Source organism: Mesoplodon densirostris, chromosome 5 (assembly GCF_025265405.1).
Source record: "Mesoplodon densirostris isolate mMesDen1 chromosome 5, mMesDen1 primary haplotype, whole genome shotgun sequence".
Classification (NCBI taxonomy): Eukaryota; Metazoa; Chordata; class Mammalia; order Artiodactyla; family Ziphiidae; genus Mesoplodon; species Mesoplodon densirostris.
This window is the reverse complement of record NC_082665.1, coordinates 122,989,463-123,009,694: the sequence shown is the minus strand read 5'-3', so window position 1 is coordinate 123,009,694 and position 20,232 is coordinate 122,989,463. Positions and strand designations below refer to the sequence as shown.

General features: G+C 43.1%; 1 protein-coding gene across 4 annotated transcripts in view; it reads right to left on the bottom strand.

The window, feature by feature from the left end:
* OXNAD1 (oxidoreductase NAD binding domain containing 1) overlaps positions 1–20,232 on the bottom strand; it is a 61,625-nt gene that overhangs the window by 17,891 nt on the left and 23,502 nt on the right. For all 4 annotated transcript variants that reach the window (XM_060099466.1, XM_060099465.1, XM_060099468.1 and 1 more), the window contains one exon: positions 10,765–10,871. In XM_060099466.1, the coding sequence (XP_059955449.1) occupies positions 10,765–10,871 (107 nt within the window). The remainder of the gene's footprint in view (positions 1–10,764; positions 10,872–20,232) is intronic.

The window sequence follows — 20,232 nt, the reverse complement described above, 5'->3', positions numbered from 1 at the left end:
GTTGAAAAAAATCAAAGAAGATCTAAATAAACAGAAAGGCTTCTCATGCTCATGGACTAGAAGACCTAACACTGTTAAGATGGCATTAGTGCCCAAAGTGATCTACAGATTCAATACAATACCTATCAAACCCTAGCTGGTTTCTTTGCAGAAACTGACAAGTTGATCATAAAACTGATATGAAATTCAAGGAACCCAGAATCACAGAAGAATAAATTTGGAGGATTCATACCTTCTGATTTCAAAACTTATTATAAATCTACAGTAATGAGGACACTGTGTACTGGTGTAAGGACAGGCGTATATATCAATGGCAAAGAACTGAAAATCCAGAAATAAACTCTTAGATTTACAGTCAACTGATTTTCAACAATACCAACACAATTCAATGGCAAAATAATAGTCTTTTCAACAAGTCGTGCTGGTTTTGTAGTAATCTATAAGGAAAAAGAACCTGAAAAAGAATATATATATATATATATATATATATATATATATATATATATATATAACTGAATCACTTTGCTGTACACCTGAAACTAACACAACATTGTAAATCAACTATACTTCAATTAAAACAAACAAACAACAACTGGTGCTGGGACAACTGAATAGCCACACAAAAAGAATAAAGTTGGACCCCTACCTCACACCATATACAAACATTAACTCAGATCACAGACTTAAATATAAAAGCTAAAATTATAAACTCTTAGAAGACTTACACAGGAGTAACTCTTTATGGCAACAGATACTTAGAAATTACACTAAAACACAAAGGTCAAAGAAAAAATGGAGAAACTAGACTGCATAAAATGAAAAACTTTGTGCCACAAATGATACCATCAAGAAAAAGATGACTCTCAGAATGGGAGAAAATATTTTCAAATCATGTATCTAATAAGGGACTTGGATATACATTATATAAAGAACTCTTAACAAGTCAGTAATAAAAAGACAACTCAAGTAAAAAATGGGCAAAGGATTTTTTTTTTTTTTTTGCGGTACGCGGGCCTCTCACTGCCGCGGCCTCTCCCACTGCGGAGCACAGGCTCCAGACGCGCAGGCCCAGCGGCCATGGCTCACGGGCCCAGCTGCTCCACAGCACGTGGGATCTTCCCGGACCGGGGCACGAACCCGCGTCCCCTGCATCGGCAGGCGGACTCTCAACCACTGCGCCACCAGGGAATGGGCAAAGGATTTTTACAAACGTTTCTCCAAAGAAGATATACAAATGGTTAATAAGTACATGAAAAATCCTCAACATCATTAGTTATTAGGGAAAGGCAAATCAAAATCACAATGGGCTATCACTTCACACTCACTAGGATGGATGGCTAATCAAAAAGACAATACCAAGTGTGAGTGAGGATCAGAGAAATCAGAACCCTTACACATCGCTGATGGGAATGTAAAATGGTCTTGCCACTTTAGAAAACAATTTGGCAGTGCCTGAAAATGTTAAACATATGTGACCAGCAATTCCACTCCTAGGTATATACTGAAAAGAAAAAAATATATATGTCCACTCAAAAGCACGTACATGAATGTTCACAGCAGCATTATTGATAATAGTCTAAAAGTTTCAAAATAATCTAAACATTCATCAACTGATGAATGCATAAACAAAATGTGGTACATCCACACGACGGAATTAAATACTGATCACATGCCACCACATCGATGGATAACGAAATTAAGTTAAAGAAAACAGTCACAAAAAAAGATCACATATTGTATATTTCTATTGATATTAAATGTCCAGATTAGGCAAATCTGCAAGGACAGAAAGTAGAACAGTGGTTGCCTAAGAGGGTGAGGATGGGGACTAAATGATAATCAGTGCAGAGTTTTTTTCTGGGATGATGAGAACATTCTAAAATTTGTCTGGGCTGATTGATCACTGTACAGTTCTGTGAATATACTAGAAATCACTGAATTGTACACTTTAAATGCATGAATTTTATGATATGTAAAGTATATCTCAATAAAAGTTTTTTTTTTAAGTGTGGGGAAAAAAATGGCAACAAACACTCTCTCACTGGCATTTGAAAAACTAAACAGGCTGATGCAGGCTCCTAAGTTCCAAGAGTCTCATTTTCCTTCTTCTCTTCTAACCATTCTCCTGTAGTCGAGAACTCTTATGAGTCTCAAGCCTTCTACTGAATTGAATCCTATGCCACAGAAACTTTTTTTCTGGGGGGTGGGGTGGGGATTCTAGGAAATGCAACAAATCTAGTCACACACCAAGGAAAGAGAAACTTATTAGAAACTGGGACCACAGGAAATTCTCATCTCCATGTCCAGGAAACTCAAATATCCAATATAGCTGTTTCTCAGCCATCAAAGAGTGACAGTATTTAAAAAAAGCAATAGTATCATTTCCCCTCCAGTTGCTTCCCTACCAGCAGGCTTACACGAAAAGCACTTGATGTTCTCTCCTGATTTGATCTATGTATGGCCTTAAAAGATGTTCTCTTCTCATCTCTGGCCTTAGATATCTGGTCATTTTTTTATACTCTTAGAAAACCAGTTCTGGACTGGAAGTGCTCCAGAAAAGGTCCCCAGGCTGTTTTCGCATTTATTCACTTCCTTCTTTCCCATGAATACTCTAATTCCCCTTCCATTTCAGACAAGATACAAATTTTAAAAGACTATAGCTAACATTTATTAACACAGTTGCTATATGCTTTCAGAGAAGAGGTAAATGGCATCTCCATAGCTTCTGTGTTTAAAAAAATTAATCTCTGAGCTACTTTTGCTGCTTTATCTCCTGAACTACAGCACCCTCTGCTGCTTGATGTTGATAAAGACCTTTCTCTCAGGTGAGTGAAAGGGAATCCCTCTTCTCTAGTAACTCTGGAAACCCTTTGCCTTTAAAAGGACTCCTTCGTGAAATGCTACAGAAGAACCTCATCTGAATGGACTTAATATGTACAATACGTATTTAATAAAACATCTTTCCAAGAAAGAATTAAGTTTTAAACACACAAGCGCGTGCACACGCACCCCTTTAAAAATGCCCTCTGCAGAATCAGCACCCAGATGAGTGAGTACATGAAGAGCGGAGAGAAAGGACCTAGTTCTGTAGTGAAGCGCACATATCCACATCCAATGTGACACACCAGGCAGCCGCATCCTGCCCCAGGGCCCAGCACAGAGCAGGCACACAAACCACAGCCGAATGACAATGCTTTAGCCGTCAGCTACCGTACTCGGCAAACGTGACAGACGGCATCTGCCCACCATGAACGGGCACTGGGGTTGGTGTTGCAGGTAAAGATGCAAGTATGTCTTGGTTCCTGCCCTCAAAAAACTCCCAAGTGGGAGGAAAATTAACAAATAAACACGATTAATGGGGCTATGAAAAAACTCTGCTTGGCAGAGAGAAAACGCTCATCATTTGAGATATGTCTGGAAGTACCTGTACTTAGTATAGGTTTCTTCTTCGCTCCAACATATGTGATCCTGATTTTCTCAGGCAAATACTAATAAAGCCGCTGCTTTACTTAAAAAAAAACTTGCTTGAGGGGTGGGACGTGGGGAGGGGAGGCGAGGAAGAAGTAGTCAATTCCACTAGGGGTGGAGGAATTAGGAAGGACTTCACAGAGGAGTCCTGAAAAACAGTGCTCATCAGACAAGCAGTGGAGGAGGACACCATGTGAACAAAGACGTCAAGGAACGCAGCACTTCCTCAGTGTGGCCCTGTGAGTCAGGGCTGTGAGGCCGTCCATATACATCTACAGCACAGCTGCCCTGCCAGCGGGTGGCGGGGGGGAAGAGTGCTATTTCTCTAATCTTGCTCCTCTAATCGCTTTCTTCTCAGTGTTCTCCTCCTCTTAGTACAGCCCAGTCACTTGCAAGCATAAAACCTTGTGTTATCTTGTACGAAGTCAGAGACACACCTTTCTCTCTCCAGAAACGCCTGGGCCTTGCTCCCCTGGGTGTGTCTGTGCACAGCCCAGGTGTGGAGCACGCACTGACCGTACACGAGGGCAGCATCACAGGGAGTGGAGCTGTGCACTCGCCACTCCTCGCAGCTCTGCTGCTCTTCCAACAAGAGCCTCACTGCAGGGGAACTGGCAGAGGAGCTAAGAGTTACAAGCTGTCCCCTGGGCCTCACCTACACAGATGATCTAACTGACTGTGAAACACTGGCTACAACAAAAAACAAAACAAACTCTGCCTGACATACCCCAAGACACAAAAATAGTACTATTCCCTGTTTAAAGACATGGAAACGGAAGCCCAGAGCAAGAAGGAAGCCGCCCATATCACAGAGCCAGCAGGTAGAAAAGCGAGGCTTTGGGCCAGGCAGTCTGCAGAGCACAAGGCGTGTGACGCTATGATACAGCTTCCCAGGGGGACAGACCCAACACTGGTGATATTTCCAAATCCATTCACTGATACGGTGCATGTAACGCCCACCCTGAGTGATTTTATCTTGAGGCCCACAGGGAGACCCTATTTCTATGTGTATCACCAGGGAACGATGACATTTTTCTTATCAGGTAACAGTTTGCAAACTTACAGTTTGCAAGTGCTAACACACTCAAACGCACGCACGCCATGGGAGCAGCAGTGTAACGAAGGCACACGCTTTTTCTAATCAGGACGCTGGGGTCAGAGTCTTGGCACAATTCTGAGTTGGAGGCAGGGAGATAATTGTGTGCACAGGACACAAACACTTCCCCAGAAGGGAAATGTGGAAAGACAGATCATTACAATTAAAGTTTGCACTTTTCAATGTAATAACTGCTAAACTAGTTTGGAAGGGTAAAAACGCTGCCCTCCCCCCTAAAACAGCCCCAATTCACTTAATATGTATCACTGAACATGTGCAAAGATTGCAGTAAATTGCTTCACAAACGCAAATTATTGCAATCAGCATCTTGTTTTCTAGTTCTAAATTCAAAGGCAAACTATTAACACAAGACTGCTAACTCTTGCTATTATCACATTTGCTATTATCACACATCCTCCTTCTAACAAAACCACATTTCCAGATGGACTGCCAAAATTAGTCAAGTGACTCCTAAGAAAGACGACCAAGACTGACATGCCAGAAATTCATTTAGAAATGAATGCTTTATTTAAATAAAGGAAACAGACACCCAAACACACCTTTCCTAAGGAAATACAAGTTGCTTTATTTATAATTCAACTTGAATCCCAACGCAGTGAGGCCATTTGTGGGAACAGTGGGACAGCTGGGCTGTTGTTACCCTGTCAGCGTACTGACCACCTCTCAGAGTCCTGAGTGTGATGTGGGCTGGGCCCCATGGGGGATCCTGATAATAAATTCAGCAAAATATTTCAACTCAACCCAGACAAGTTATGAGGGATACAGGAATTCAGGCGAGAGGGTGGGCAGCTCTGTGACATACCTCGTTAGAACAACCAGTTTCAGACTGCTGTGTTTACTCTGCATTTGACATAAAGAAGACATTTTTAAAAGTGGATCACCCCCCAGCAACACATAACTGAAGCACATTAGATTACTGCAGTGCAATCTATTAGCAGCCATTCCTGCAAAACGTAATCAGAATTGTCAGGTCCTCAGACCACAACTAGCTGCTCTGTTTCAATCTGGAAAACTCAAGAAGTTCTGGGAACTACTCCTTGGCATGAGCCCTCACAAAGTCCACCATTAGCCCCATCAAAGAGCCAGGTACTCTCCAGTGCTGGGTCGCCTCAGGCCAAACAACCAACAGGGAGGGAACCCAGCCCCACCCATCAGCAGACAAGCGGATTAAAGTTTTACTGAGCTCTGCCCACCAGAGTAACACCCAGCTCTACCCACCACCAGTCCCTCCCATCAGGAAGCTTGCACAAGTCTGTTAGATAGCCTCATCCACCAGAAGGCAGACAGCAGAAGCAAGAACTACAATTCTGCAGCCTGTGGAACGAAAACCACATTAACAGAAAGATAGACAAGATGAAAAGGCAGAGGGCTATGTACCAGATGAAGGAACAAGATAAAACCCCAGAAAAACAATGAAGTGGAGACAGGCAACCTTCCAGAAAAAGAATTCAGAATAAAGATAGTGAAGATGATGGAGGCAAAGATCAAGAAGATGCAAGAAACGTTTAACAAAGACCTAGAAGAATTAAAGAACACCTAGAAGAATTAAAGAACAAACAAATAGAGATGAACAATACAATAACTGAAATGAAAAATACACTACAAGGAATCAATAGCAGAATAACTGAGGCAGAAAGAAGGATAAGTGACCTGGAAGACAGAATGGTAGAATTCACTGCCACAGAGCAGAATAAAGAAAAGAGAATGAAAAGAAATGAAGAGAGCCTAACAGACCTCTGGGACAACATTAAACGTACCAACATTTGCATTATACGGGTCCCAGAAGAAGAAGAGAGAAAGGACCCGAGAAAATATTTGAAGAGATTATACACAAAAACTTTCCTAACATGGAAAAGGAAATAGCCACCCAGGTCCAGGAAGCACAGAGAGTCACAGGCAGGATAAACCAGGGACAAACATGCCAAGACACATAGTAATCAAACTGACAAAAATTAAAGACAAAGAAAAATTATTAAAAGCAACAAGGGAGGGGCTTCCCTGCTGGCGCAGTGGTTGAGAATCCACCTGCCAATGCAGGGGACGTGGGTTCGAGCCCTGGTCCATAAAGATCCCACATGCTGCAAAGCAACTAAGCCCGTGCGCCACAGATACTGAGCCTGCACTCTAGAGCCTGCGAGCCACAACTACTGAAGCCCAAGTGCCTAGAGCCCATGCTCTGCAACAAGAGAAGCCACCGCAGTGAGAAGCCTGTGCACCGCAACGAACAGGAGCCCCAGCTCATCGCAACTAGAGAAAGTCGGCGTGCAGCAATGAAGACGCAGCGTAACAATCAATCAATCAATCAATCAATAATAAATAAATAAATAATTTTTAAAAAGCAACAAGGGAAAAACGTCAAATAACATACAAGGGAACTCCCATGAGGAACAACAACAATAAATAAATAAATAAATAAGATTTTTTTTAAAAAAGCAACAAGGGAAAAACGTCAAATAACATACAAGGGAACTCCCATGAGGTTAACAGCTGATCTCTCAGCAGAAACTCTACAAGTCAGAAGAGTGGCATGATATATTTAAAGTGATGAAAGGGAAGAACCTACAACCAAGACTACTCTACCTGGCAAGGATCTCATTCAGATTCACTGGAGAAGTCAAAAGCTTTACAGACAAGCAAAAGCTAAGAGAATTCAGCACCACCAAACCAGCTCTACAACAAATGCTAAAGGCACTTCTCTAAGTGGGAAACACAAGAGAAGAAAAGGATCTACAAAAACAAACCCAAAACAATTAAGAAAATAGTAACAGGAACATACATGTTGATAATCACCTCAAATGTGAATGGATTAAATGCTCCAACCAAAAGACACAGGCACGCTGAACAGATACAAAAAAAAAAAACAAAAACCCATATGTATGCTGTCTACAAGAGAGCCACTTCAGAACTAGGGACACATACAGAGTGAAAGCGAGGGGATAGAAAAAGATATTCCATGCAAATGGAAATCAAAAGAAAGCTGGAGTAGCAATTCTCCTATCAGACAAAACAGACTTTAAAGAATGTTACAAGAGACAAGGAAGGACACTACACAATGATCAAGGGATCAATCCAAGAAGAAGGTATAATGATTATAAATATATATGCACCCAACATAGGAGCACCTCAATACGTAAGGCAAATGCTAACATCTGTACAAGAGGAAATCAACAGTAACACAATAATAGTGGGGGACGACTTTAACACCTCACTTACACCAATGGACAGATCATCCAAACAGAAAATTAATAAGGAAACACAAGCTTTAAGTGACACAACAGACCAGATAGATTTGATATTTACAGGACATTCTATCTGAAAACAGCAGATTACACTTTCTTCTCAAGTGCACACAGAACATTCTCCAGGATAGATCACATCTTGGGTCACAAACCAAGCCTCGGTAAATTTAAGAAAATTGAAATCGTATCAAGCATCTTTTCTGACCACAATGCTATGAGATTAGAAATCAATTACAGGGGCAAAAACGTAAAAAACACAAACACATGGAGGCTAAACAATAACGTTACTAAATAACCAAGAGATCACTGAATATGATCATCTCAATAGATGCAGAAAAAGCTTTTGACAAAATCCAACACCCATTTATGATTAAAAACTCTCCAGAAAGTGGGCATAGAGGGAACCTTCCTCAACATAATAAAGGCCATATACGACAAACCCACAGCAAACATCATTCTCAATGGTGAAAAACTGAAAGCATTTCTTCTAAGATCAGGAACAAGACAAGGATGTCCACTCTCGCCACTATTATTCAACACAGTTTTGGAAGTCCTAGCCACGGCAATCAGAGAAGAAAAAGAAATGAAAGGAATACAAATTGGAAAAGAAGAAGTAAAACTGTCACTGTTTGCAGATGACATGATACTATACATAGAGAATCCTAAAGATGCTACCAGAAAACTATTAGAGCTAATCAATGAATCTGGTAAAGTTGCAGGATATAAAATTAATGCACAGAAATTTCTGGCATTCCTATACACTAATAATGAAAGATCAGAAAGAGAAATTAAGGAAACAATCCCATTCACCACTGCAACAAAAAGAATAAAATACCTAGGAATAAACCTACCTAAGGAGGTAAAAGACCTGTACTCAGAAAACTATAAAACACTGATGAAAGAAATCAAAGATAACACAAACAGATGGAGAGATATACCATGTTCTTGGATTGGAAGAACCAATATTGTGAAAATGACTCCACTACCCAAAGCAATCTACAGATTCGATGCCATCCTTATCAAATTACCAATGGCATTTTTTACAGAACTAGAACAAAAAAAATCTTAAAATTTGTATGGAAACACAAAAGACCCCGAATAGCCAAAGGAATCTTGAGGGAAAAAAATGGAGCTGGAGGAATCAGGCCCCCTGACTTCAGACTCTACTACAAAACTACAGTAATCAAGACAACATGGTACTGGCACAAAAACAGAAATATAGATCAATGGAAAAGGATATAAAGCCCAGAGATAAACCCACACACCTATGGTCAACTAATCTATGACAAAGGAGTCAAGGATATACAATGGAGAAAAGACACTCTCTTCAATAAGTAGTGCTGGGAAAACTGGACAGCTCCATGTAAAAGAATGAAATTAGAACACTCCCTAACACCATACACAAAAATAAACTCAAAATGGATTAAAGACCTAAATGTAAGACGAGACACCATAAAGCTCTCAGAGGAAAATATAGGAAGAACAGTCTTTGACATAAATCACAGCAAGATCTTTTTTGACCCACATCCTAGAGTAATGGAAATAGAAAGAAAAATAAACAAATGGGACCTAATGAAACTTAAAAGCTTTTGCACAGCAAAGGAACCTATAAACAAGACAAAAAGACAACCCTCAGAATGGGAGAAAATATTTGCAAACGAATCAATGGACAAAGAATTAATCTCCAAAACATATAAACAGTTCATGCAGCTCAATATTAAAAAAACAAACAACCCAATCAAAAAATGGGCAGAAGACCTAAATAGACATTTCTCCAACAAAGACATACAGATGGCCAAGAGGCACATGAAAAGCTGCTCAACATCACTAATTATTAGAGAAATGCAAATCAAAACCACAGTGAGGTATCACCTCACACCAGTTAGAATGGGCATCATGAGAAAATCTACAAACAACAAATGCTGGAGAGGGTGTGGAGAAAAGGGAACCCTCTTGCACTGTTGGTGGGAATGGAAATTGATACAGCCACTATGGAGAACAGTATGGAGGTTCCTTAAAAAACTAAAAATAGAATTACCATTATGACCCAGCAGTCCCACTACTGGGCATATACCCAGAGAAAACCATAATTCAAAAAGACACATGCACCCCAATGTTCCTTGCAGCACTATTTACAATAGCCAAGTCATGGAAGCAACCTAAATGCGTATCAACATTCGAATGGATAAAGAAGATGTGGTACAGATATACAATGGAATATTACTCAGCCATAAAAAAGGAACAAAATTGGATCATTTGTAGAAATGTGGATGGATGTAGAGACTGTTATACAGAGTGAAGTAAGGCAGAAAGAGAAAAACAAATATTGTATATTAACACATATATGTGGAATCTAGAAAAATGGTACAGATGAACTGGTTTGCGAGGCAGAAATAGAGACACAGATGTAGAGAACAAATGATGTAGACAACAAAGACGGAGGGGGGATGAACTGGGAGATTGGGATTGACATATATACACCAATATGTATAAAATAGATAATAAAAACCTGCTGTATAAAAAATAAATAAAATAAAAAATTTTTAAAAAGTTTTTCAACCCCCAGCAACACACAACTGAAGCAGATTAGATTACTGCAGTGCATTCTATTAGCAGCCATTCCTGCAGAATGTAATTATCAGAGTTGTCAGGTCCTCGGACCGCAACTAGCTGCTTTGTTTCAATCTGGAAAACTCAAGGCAGCAATTTTGATCTAAGACTGAGAGGGTCATGGGCTCAAAACCAAGGTGAGCTGAGGATAGGAAATGAATCAGATTCTCCATGCCAAAAAGAGGCTCAGGCCGAATGGAGATGCTCTAGAATTCCTAATCCCTGGGAGAAACAGTAGCCATAGAAGTCCTTTCCAGAAGGAAAAACAAGCTCTTGTATCTGAGGGCACCTTGAACACACACACACTTAGGAAACAGAAAAGCCACTTACCACTGGCCGGCTTTAAAAGAAAAGTCTTTATCAGCTACAAGCAGGAGGAGCCTCTTCACAGACGGGGACTCATCAGCTGCTCCACACACCTTAGCTGCTGACACGACCTGGAGCCAAAGGACCACAGTGGCTGAGGTTAGGTGCACACAACTCAGGAACAAACTGTGGCTTTCTGGTAGATAGGTTTTGGGGTTTTTTTAAAATCTACAAAGATGTGGGTTTTGAAAACTGCAAAACAAGGTAAAGCACACTTTGCTTTAGAATTCTGCCTACCACCAGGTGAACAAATTTTAATTATTTTGGGAGGATTTTATTCTGCATACAATACTCACCTCTGAAAGGGACTATTTAACAAGCGTGTTATTTGTGGAGTGTGCAGTGTGTGCCACGCATGAGGCTGGGTGCTCTGGGGAAGAGCCGGGGCACCAGAGCCCCATGCAGCCCTGCCTGGAGCCTGACTGCTCTGTCAGCACTATGCACGCAAATGAGACCCACTGTCAGCCACAAGCCTGTGTTTGTTCTGAGCCCGCCAGAAGCCCATACCAAGCTGACTTCAGAAATTAAAAGCAAGCACTTAGAAACTTTTTTTTAAAGCAATTTTCACAGAGTAAATTGTGTGCCTGTTTAATCTAATAATAGACAACAAATTGGGTTTGTACTCCTTGTGCCTTTGTTTTCTTCATTTATTTTTTCTAATTCATTTCTTATTATATTTTACAAGATATAAACCGTTCACAACCTTCAAACAACAAAAACGACCCTTTGCTACAGATAATTGGAGAAACACTATTTTAAACGACGTACCTGATTTCTAGAAAATTCTAAAAAGGTCTGAGTCAGATACTCTTGAGTTCAGTGACATCCATGCCTCCAACACCCCTCAAATTCCAAATGCCTCTACTTCCTACATTCCTTGTTTCTTCCGCCTGTGGGTTTCCCTTCCTCCTAAACCTGGGATTTCTTCACAACAGGGCTGAAAAGACAATATGACCCTTTCCTCCACCTACTGCCCTTCAGCTCCACTTCTGGCAGCAAATCAAATCAGTAGCAGGTGACCAAACACAGTCCTCCTTGACTGTGTTACCTTCACAGCTCCATTAGGGGGCGCCTTGGGAATCTGTCGAGGTCAGTGAGCCTCCCACCCTAATGCTAGCTCCCCTAGCCCCTTTTTTCCAATAGGACCAAGTCCAGTCAAACTATCAGCGGGAGACAATTCTTAAAAATCCACGGGAAAATTCTCCAGATATGATGGTCTCCCTCTCTACCTCAACAAACCTCTTAAAATGTTCTCCCTTTCTCTTGCTCCTGTAAAATCCCCTGCCTCTCTTCCTCTGTACTTTTGCCAGTCCTCTCTCTCCTCCTCTCCCTGAGAGCAAGTGGGGTGAATATCCCCTCTGGAGCCTCTGAGCCTGGCCCCACCCCCACCCTGCACGAAATGCTGCTTCACCAGCTCCCACCAGCCTTTCTTCCACGTTCAACCTGCTCCTCTAGACCCCCTGACTCATCAGACATGAGGTCTAATGCTAACTGCTCATCCTCAACAATTCAGCAGCAAAAAGGAAGCAGCAGAGTATGGCTTTTAACAGCACAGGCTCTACAGCTAGACTGCTTGGTATTGAAGCCTGGTGCCACCACTTACCAGCTGTGTGACCCTGGGCACACGTGTGACCTTAGGCCACCTCAGCTGGGAGATGAGAATAACAGCACCTGTACCTCACAGAGTTGGTGGGAAGATTAAAGGAGACAACATATGCAAAGCTCACATAACGCTGCTGGCCCACAGTAAGTGCTCCTTAAGTGCCTGTTTTAATGTATCTTATTGCATTAGTTATAATGAATTTATCAGTATTTATTTGTTATTACAAGAAATCTCACACTTTATCCATTTACGATCGCACATGCCACCTCACCAGTGCCGCCATGCAGGGCCTCGCAGACCAAGCACCGCACACCCTGGGGAGCTGTTCTCACGGACAACAGTACAGACTATAAAGCATGGTGGTCTTGGTACCACAGCCTATTCATTGTTTTGCTAGAACAAACTTAAAAGTCATACCGTCTTTAAAAGCTAATCTGGAAATCTTGCCTTTAACACTGGCCTCTACCTATACTTCTTTATCCGACAGAACCTTCCCTGTTCCCTTGATGCCCTCTGCACCCATGGGAAACCTGGCTTCTGCTCTCCTGTGACTTCTCCCAAGCTCGGTGGATGTCTTGCCGAACAACCAAACTCAACATCCAGTCCCAGTTCTCAGCCTCCCTTCTGAGCGTCCCTGGTCTCTCTGAATTTGATGTTTCCTACTTCCTTTCCGTCCTGAAGCACCCTCCTTGCCTGGGACAGCTGACACTGAACTCTCCCGGCCCCCTCCTGCCTCTCTGACCTGGTCCTCCTGCCCCTTCTCCGCCCCTCCTCCCACTTCCTTACCAGGCACTTCCTCTGATCTGCCTCCCTCCTGCACCCTCTTCACCTCCGGGCTGAGGCCCTCAAGCACTCCCAAAGCTACAACCCTCCACCCCAATTCACAGTTACTTCTCTGCCAATCACAGGCTCACATCTACACGCCCCTGTAAAAACAGCCAACGTCTGAGGAGCATCTATCTCAGGTGTATGCCAGGTGCTGAGCTAAATGTTTTATGTGCATTAATTCATTCAGCTAATATGAATAACCATATTCTATCCCGAGAGAGAGCATTGTTACCCTCCATTCTGCAGATGAGGAAATGGAAAGGTTCAGTAACTTGCTCCAGATCACTCAGAAATGGCCGTGTCGGGATTCACACCCAGGTCTGCTTGGCCCTTGACCACCTGAAAGTCCTGGTCCAATGGCAAACTCACTGATGTGCACAACTAAACCCAGCACATTCATTCCTTGCACAAACCCTTCTTGAACTTGGTGTCTGGCGCTGGAGGCGCAGAGGTGGAGAAGGCTGCTCCTGCCCTCAGAGGGCCCCACAAAAGCAGCCGCCTTTCACGACCAGGGTTTCAATTCTGGATCGACCTTGGAGTCAGTAAGTCAAATCCATGATCGACTGGTACCTGCACACACAGTCTTGGTTCATCGTTAACACAGGCCAGTTCCACGAATTCAGCTTACGCCTCTTCCTCCCCTTGCTCACCCACCACCATCCTAAGCCAAGAACTCTGTTCTCACTTGAGTTTCTGCCTCAGCCTCCTTCTTATCTCTCTCAAAACAGCCAACAGGCGAATATTCCTAATGTTCTGACCTCACCGAGTTACTCACCAGCTCAAAACCCTCCAAGGGCTCCCTAACTCTCAACTACAAACAAAATGCTCAGAGGCCTTGGTAACTCATACCAGCCTGAGCTCCTCCTGGTTTACCAGCCAAACTAGACAACTTGCCAGTCCTTAAAGGCACCTGACACCTGCCTACCTCTCAAAGCCCTGCTGAGGTCTCTGGGCAGGCACCCGCCCTCAGTCCTGTCACCCTCCCACCCAGGCCCCCAGGCCCTGCTCAAACACCACCCCTCGCCCAGGCCCAGGTCCTCCCTCTCCTCTTCATCCTCTCAACTCTGCCAATAAAATTTTTCCGCCTGTCTTATCATACTTAGCACATTTAATGTAAATATAAATACTCGTGAACAGATCTTTTCCACACACAGACCACAAGCCTCCTGAGGTCACGTACTGGATAGAATTTCCATCTAGATCACTTCCCTGCCTCAAGCATGGAGCCAAACACATAGTTAAGATTCAGTAAATATCTGCAGAATGAATGAAAACTCTAACTTAAAGTGACTTAAAATTGGTTTCCAAAACAAAGGTTAGTAGAAATTCAGGAGCTATTTGTTGTTCAAAAAAACAAAAAAAGAAAAAAAAGCAAGTGGGGGACCACTAAAGAAAATCTAAATTCATGTTCAAAAGTGTGGAAAAGTCAGGGAAGGCAGGGATTTCTTCAGTAGAATAAGAATCTTCCTTTGGGGCCTCCCTGGTGGCGCAGTGGTTGAGAGTCCGCCTGCCGATGCAGGGGATACGGGTTCGTGCCCCGGTCTGGGAGGATCCCATATGCCGCGGAGCGGCTGGGCCCGTGAGCCATGGCCACTGGGCCTGCGCATCCGGAGCCTGCGCATCCGGAGCCTGTGCTCCGCAACGGGGGAGGCCACAACAGTGAGAGGCCCGCATACCACAAAAAAAAAAAAAAAAAAAAAAGAATCTTCCTTTGTTTGCCACACACTCTATTTTAAATATCTTATTACAAAGACAAAGTAACAACCACCAGCAGAGGACTCTCCATGACATTATCACTCTCATTTTTTTTAGGTCTACAAAAAAAGAAACATTTGTTTTTGTAAACAGTCATTATTTTCTTTCAATATAATAATCTGCAAAAACATAGCCAAGAGCTAGATTATTTCATTTGTAACAGTTTAATGGGCAGCTGTCAGATTCATTAAAAACTAGATATGTATAAGCTTTAAACACATCCCAGAGTCACCTGGTCACAGGGAAATGACATGCATAATCACAGGGGAGGTGGGGAAAAGGCAAAGAGAATTTCAGCTGAAACATGAGCATGCTTGACCAGCAAATGCTAGACTATATAAAATGAATTCAACAATCATCTGCCAATGTCCAAATAAAAAATTCAATGAAGAAGGGAAAGAAGCTATACTTCCCATTGAAGAAGTCCTATTTTCATCTGGATAGCCCCCATGACCAAAAATGATGCCAGATGCTTTATGCCTACTGGTATTAATACAAAAAGCAACATACCTGTTGCTATTAGTCCAAATAATCTGGGCAAAGCTGCTGTAACTGGTCACACAAAATACCTTTGCACAATTCATGATTTTTAAAGACATGCCTCCCTCCTAACACCTTATTTTCTTAATATAAATACTGTTCACTATACAAAGATTTCTAGCAATGGGGATTAAAAACATTAGCAAAATCTTTTTGAAGGCCGTGTCTTTTATTTTATTCTGAAGCTATTTCATATAATTAAGCCATGATTGTGGCTCTGGTTATATGCCATTCTTTCTCTACTTTTGGTGAATAAGCAAAACATGATGGAGAAACTGTATGTTTTAACATTTGTACTTGTTCTCATACTTAATGGATCAAAAGATTTCGCAATTGAAACCTCAGCTAGCCACGTCCTAAGTTAAAACACATGGCAGGAAATGAAGTTTTCCATAAAATAACATCTAGACTCTTCTACTGTTCAGTAAAATAACAATACATCTGCCAGTTTTTACTAGCACACTTTTTTAATGCTTTGTCAGAGTCAGCATCTAAAAGGAAATGCCATCATACTGACTGAAAGGGTTTTATGGACGATATTTTGATGTTACTGCTGCTACAAAAGTCTCTGTTCAGGAAATGGGCCTTTCTCTGGGAAACCTGGCCGCCTTCCCCAGTTCACTCCCATTCATTCATTTTCTGGCTTAAAAATTTAGACAAAGTCAGGAGTAGAGACGACCTGAAACAAAAACACAGGTGGGGCACAGAGCATTTCAGAGGTGAAGGAAAATTTAGTCATCATCCAGAATAGTGTGTCATCTTACACATAAGGACACCAAGGCCCAGAGACATGATTTTAACTGTGGCTGAACACCAATCTGATGAGTAGGAATCTGAGTAAAAGAAAATGGTTTTACTGAAGTAAATTACTGACAAGGAAAGACCACACAATTCTGTCAACTGTATAACCTCTTCAGCGGTGTGTGCCGTCAACACCACGGCCTGCTGGGACAATGCGCTCTCCCTGCTCCTCCCAAAGACTCACCCGTCCACCTGGGCTGAGTCTGCTCTCTGCCCCCTCAAGCCTTCACTCTCTCATGCATCACCCCCCCGCTCCCCTGTCTCCATGACAACACATGCGAGCGTTCGGGTCTGCCGCCTCACATAAGGACACCAGCAGCAAACGCCTACACACAGCGCTCACCACGGGCTAGCCACTCCACGTACAGCATTCATTCCATCATCACAACAACCCAAAGAGGTGGGTATTGCTATCATCCCCATTTTATATGTGAGAAAACTGAGGTCCCAGAGCTAGTAAGTGGCAAAGCCGAGATTTGAATCCAGGCACTTGACCACTGTGCTTTGCTGCTTCTCAAAATACAACAATTAAAACAAGCCTCTCCCTTAATCCAGCTGTTACCCCATCTCTCTGCTACCATCCACATAAAAAATTTCAGAGGGATATATGGTCCTGGCTCCACTTCCCTACTTCCCACCCTCTCCCCAACACATCCATCAGGCATTCACGCTCAGCAATGCACTGACACTGAAGCCAGCCACTCCGGTGGCCCGCTATCCACTCTGCTATATCCAGTGACGGCCTCTCAGCAGACTTCCACGTGGTTGGCTGCTCCCTCCCGGAAACACTTTTCCTCCTGGCTTCACCAACACCTGCTGATCGCCCGCCTGCCTGCTCAGCCCCTGCTTCCCCATCTCCTCCGCTGGCCCTTCCTCTCCTGCTTGACCTCTAGATGTTGACATGCCCCAGACTGAGTGCCGGGTCCTCTTCCTCTCCTCTCTATGTGGCTTAAACTTTTCATCTCCAGCAGTGAACTCCAATCTCGTATACCCAACTGCTGACTTCAATTTCCATTTCAAACAAAACATCCAACATAGAGCTCTTTTATCTCTCAAAGTTTCTTCGTTTTTATTATGGAAAACGTCAAACATACACAAAACTAGTAAAAATAGTATAATGAATCTCCATGTAGCCATGACCCACATTCAACAGTTGATGTGAGGTGACAAAGCTCATGGCTGATCTTGTCTCATCTGTAACTCCATCTACCTCCCACCCCAGATTATCCCCAAACTGAGCTCTTTATCCCCCTCCTCCAAACTTGTTCTTCTCTATTTTAGTAAATATGTGCCACCACCATCATCTACCCGGATGATTCAAATCCCAAACTAGAAGTCTCTTGGTCTCCTGTCCTCTCACTAGCTGTACACCCCCCTCCCCACCTGTGAATCCCATCAGCCCCACCCACAACCCCACCAGGCTACCCTAAGCCACCGTCATCTCTCCCCAGACTATGTCAGTAGCCTCCAACTTGGTGTCAAAGTACCGCAGAAGCCCAGAGCTCTACCGAGCCAACAGACGACCCACTTACAATGTAAACCACACGTCATTTCCCTGCTTTAAACCTTCTGTCGCCCTGAGAATAAAACCCCAACTCCTTGTCCAAGGCCACAGCAGTTTCTATGACCTGGACCCTGCCCACCTCTCATCTATCACCTTCTCTGAACACGCTGAGCTCGTTCCTGCCTCAAAGTCTCCACACTCTCCAGTCCCCCTGCCAGGAATGCTGTGCACTAGGCTGGCTGGCTTTTCTCCTTATTCGAGTCTCAGCCCAAATGTTACAAACCAATAGGAAATAACCCTCCCACCCCCCATGACCCCATTACCCTGTTTTATTTCCTTCATAGTGCTTATCACATCTGACATTTTCTGGTTTACCTGCCCCACATACCTCAGGGGCTTTACCTGCCTCATGCACTGCTGTATTCCCCACATCTGGAATGGGGCTAGGTTACAGCAGGCACTCAATGAATGTCTGTTTCATTTGATTGGATCCCCTAAGGGAAAAATGGAAAAGAGCCACCTCTTAGATTACTTAATTTGTTGAAAGAAAGTGTGTCTGTGAAAAGCAATGACACTATACATTTTAGACACTAACAAGTTAAGTTCTGGGTCTAGTTAAGAAGTAGCAGGTGAGGCAAGTTCTCATTTTCACAGGCCTTATCTGCGTATCATCACTGTCCCTACCTTACAAAGGGACTCATCCAAGGCAGTACAGGTAATCAGCCACAGAAGAGGTGTCGAGTGAAAAAAAATACACAACCTAAAAGTTGAGAATTATACTTTATTCCGTGGACTTACTGCAGACTTAAGTCTAGGATACAGCCTCCCAGATAGCTCTGAGATACTGTTCCAAAGAGGTAAGGGGGGAGCCAGGATATATAGGAGTTTCTGCAAAAAAGAAAAAAAACCCTGTAATCGACCATCAAAAGATTACTGCTAATTAAAGAAAAACCAGACATCTCAGGTTAATGAATTTAGTGCTTTTCTATGTATGGGAAGATGCAAGAGTCTGAGCTTACTGAAATCATCCCTTTGATATGCACCTTGGCTATCTAGGGCCAGTATCCTGCTTTTCTCTATCCTGAATCCCCTCAGTGTGCACCATGGGGGATGGTGGTTACAGTGGCTGATGGCTTGATGGCCCCAAATGGGCAGGTGACATTCTTTGTCCACAGTGGGAGTAACACTTGTTTATTCTACTCAGTGAAACAGGTACTGAGTGCCTATGTCATGTCAGCACTATGCCAGGTTCTGTGGCTACAGTGGCTTCCCTCTTCGAAGGCCTCCACTCACAGCAGGGTGCTGGGTACCTGAGGAGCTGGAGGCCAGCTGCCAGGGCCATCAGACTGCACCCCCCTGGGAGATTCTCCAAGAGACTGGGGCCCAGACCCCCCCCCAAGCCCCCAGCTGCCTCTAGGTGGCAGGTGCCTGAGGTCTCCCCACCCCCTCTGCTCTGTCAGAGCTGACAGTGCCATGAATGCCAAGTACTGTTCATCTCAATCTGGATAATCTCTAAAAGGTTCTCTGACCATCAGTCGAAGCAAATTAGCTGTCCAACTGCTGGGAAACATTCATATTAAGAAGATGCCCCCCCCCCCCACCTCCCAACTTGAAGAAGGCCGCTCCAGCACACAATCTTCCCCAAAGGTACAGGTGATGACTAGCCGAGAAGTGTAAGAGGTAAACTCAGAACACCATCCAGTTCTCCAACTAAGCAGCCTATTCCACTCAAATCCAAGCCTCGGCAAAACCCAAAGTCAAGCAGATTCTCAGCACTCAGTAACCAGCAACGGGACTCACAGGATCCCCAAATGTCTCTGACCCAGGAGCCCAGTCATTTGGTTTTACTGTGTCAGCAGTAACTCCCTGTCTGTTATGCCCAGTAACACTAAGTGAAGTTTTGATCTAGAACAGAGATAAGGCTGTGTGAAATTTACCTCCCATTTTGTTGCTCAACTGAACTTTGTCTAAATCCAGTGTCACGATCCTCTGCTACATTAGAAAGAAAGACCAATTGATAACAAAGATCTGAGTTCAAGGGCTGAGTTCTCCATTTACTTGAACAAGTCCTTTAAACTTAGGCCAACAATGTAATTTATCACCCAAAACAGGGCCCTTGTGAGAGTGAAAGGGGGTGCTACTGACAATTATACCAGAGGAAGAGTTATAAGCCAGGACTACCCCAGGCAAACAGAAAGCAGGGTCATCCTATCTAAATCTCTAAACCTTACTTTCCTCATCTGTGAAATGGGGATAAGCACCAGGGTGGCTGTGAGAATCAAGTAACAACTTATTGTCTAATTGAGGGCTTTGTAAACAACAGGCAACAATACACATAAGGCATTTGTAGGATAAGGCATAGGCTTCTAAAAGAAGTACACTAGTACAATTTAAAAAGTTA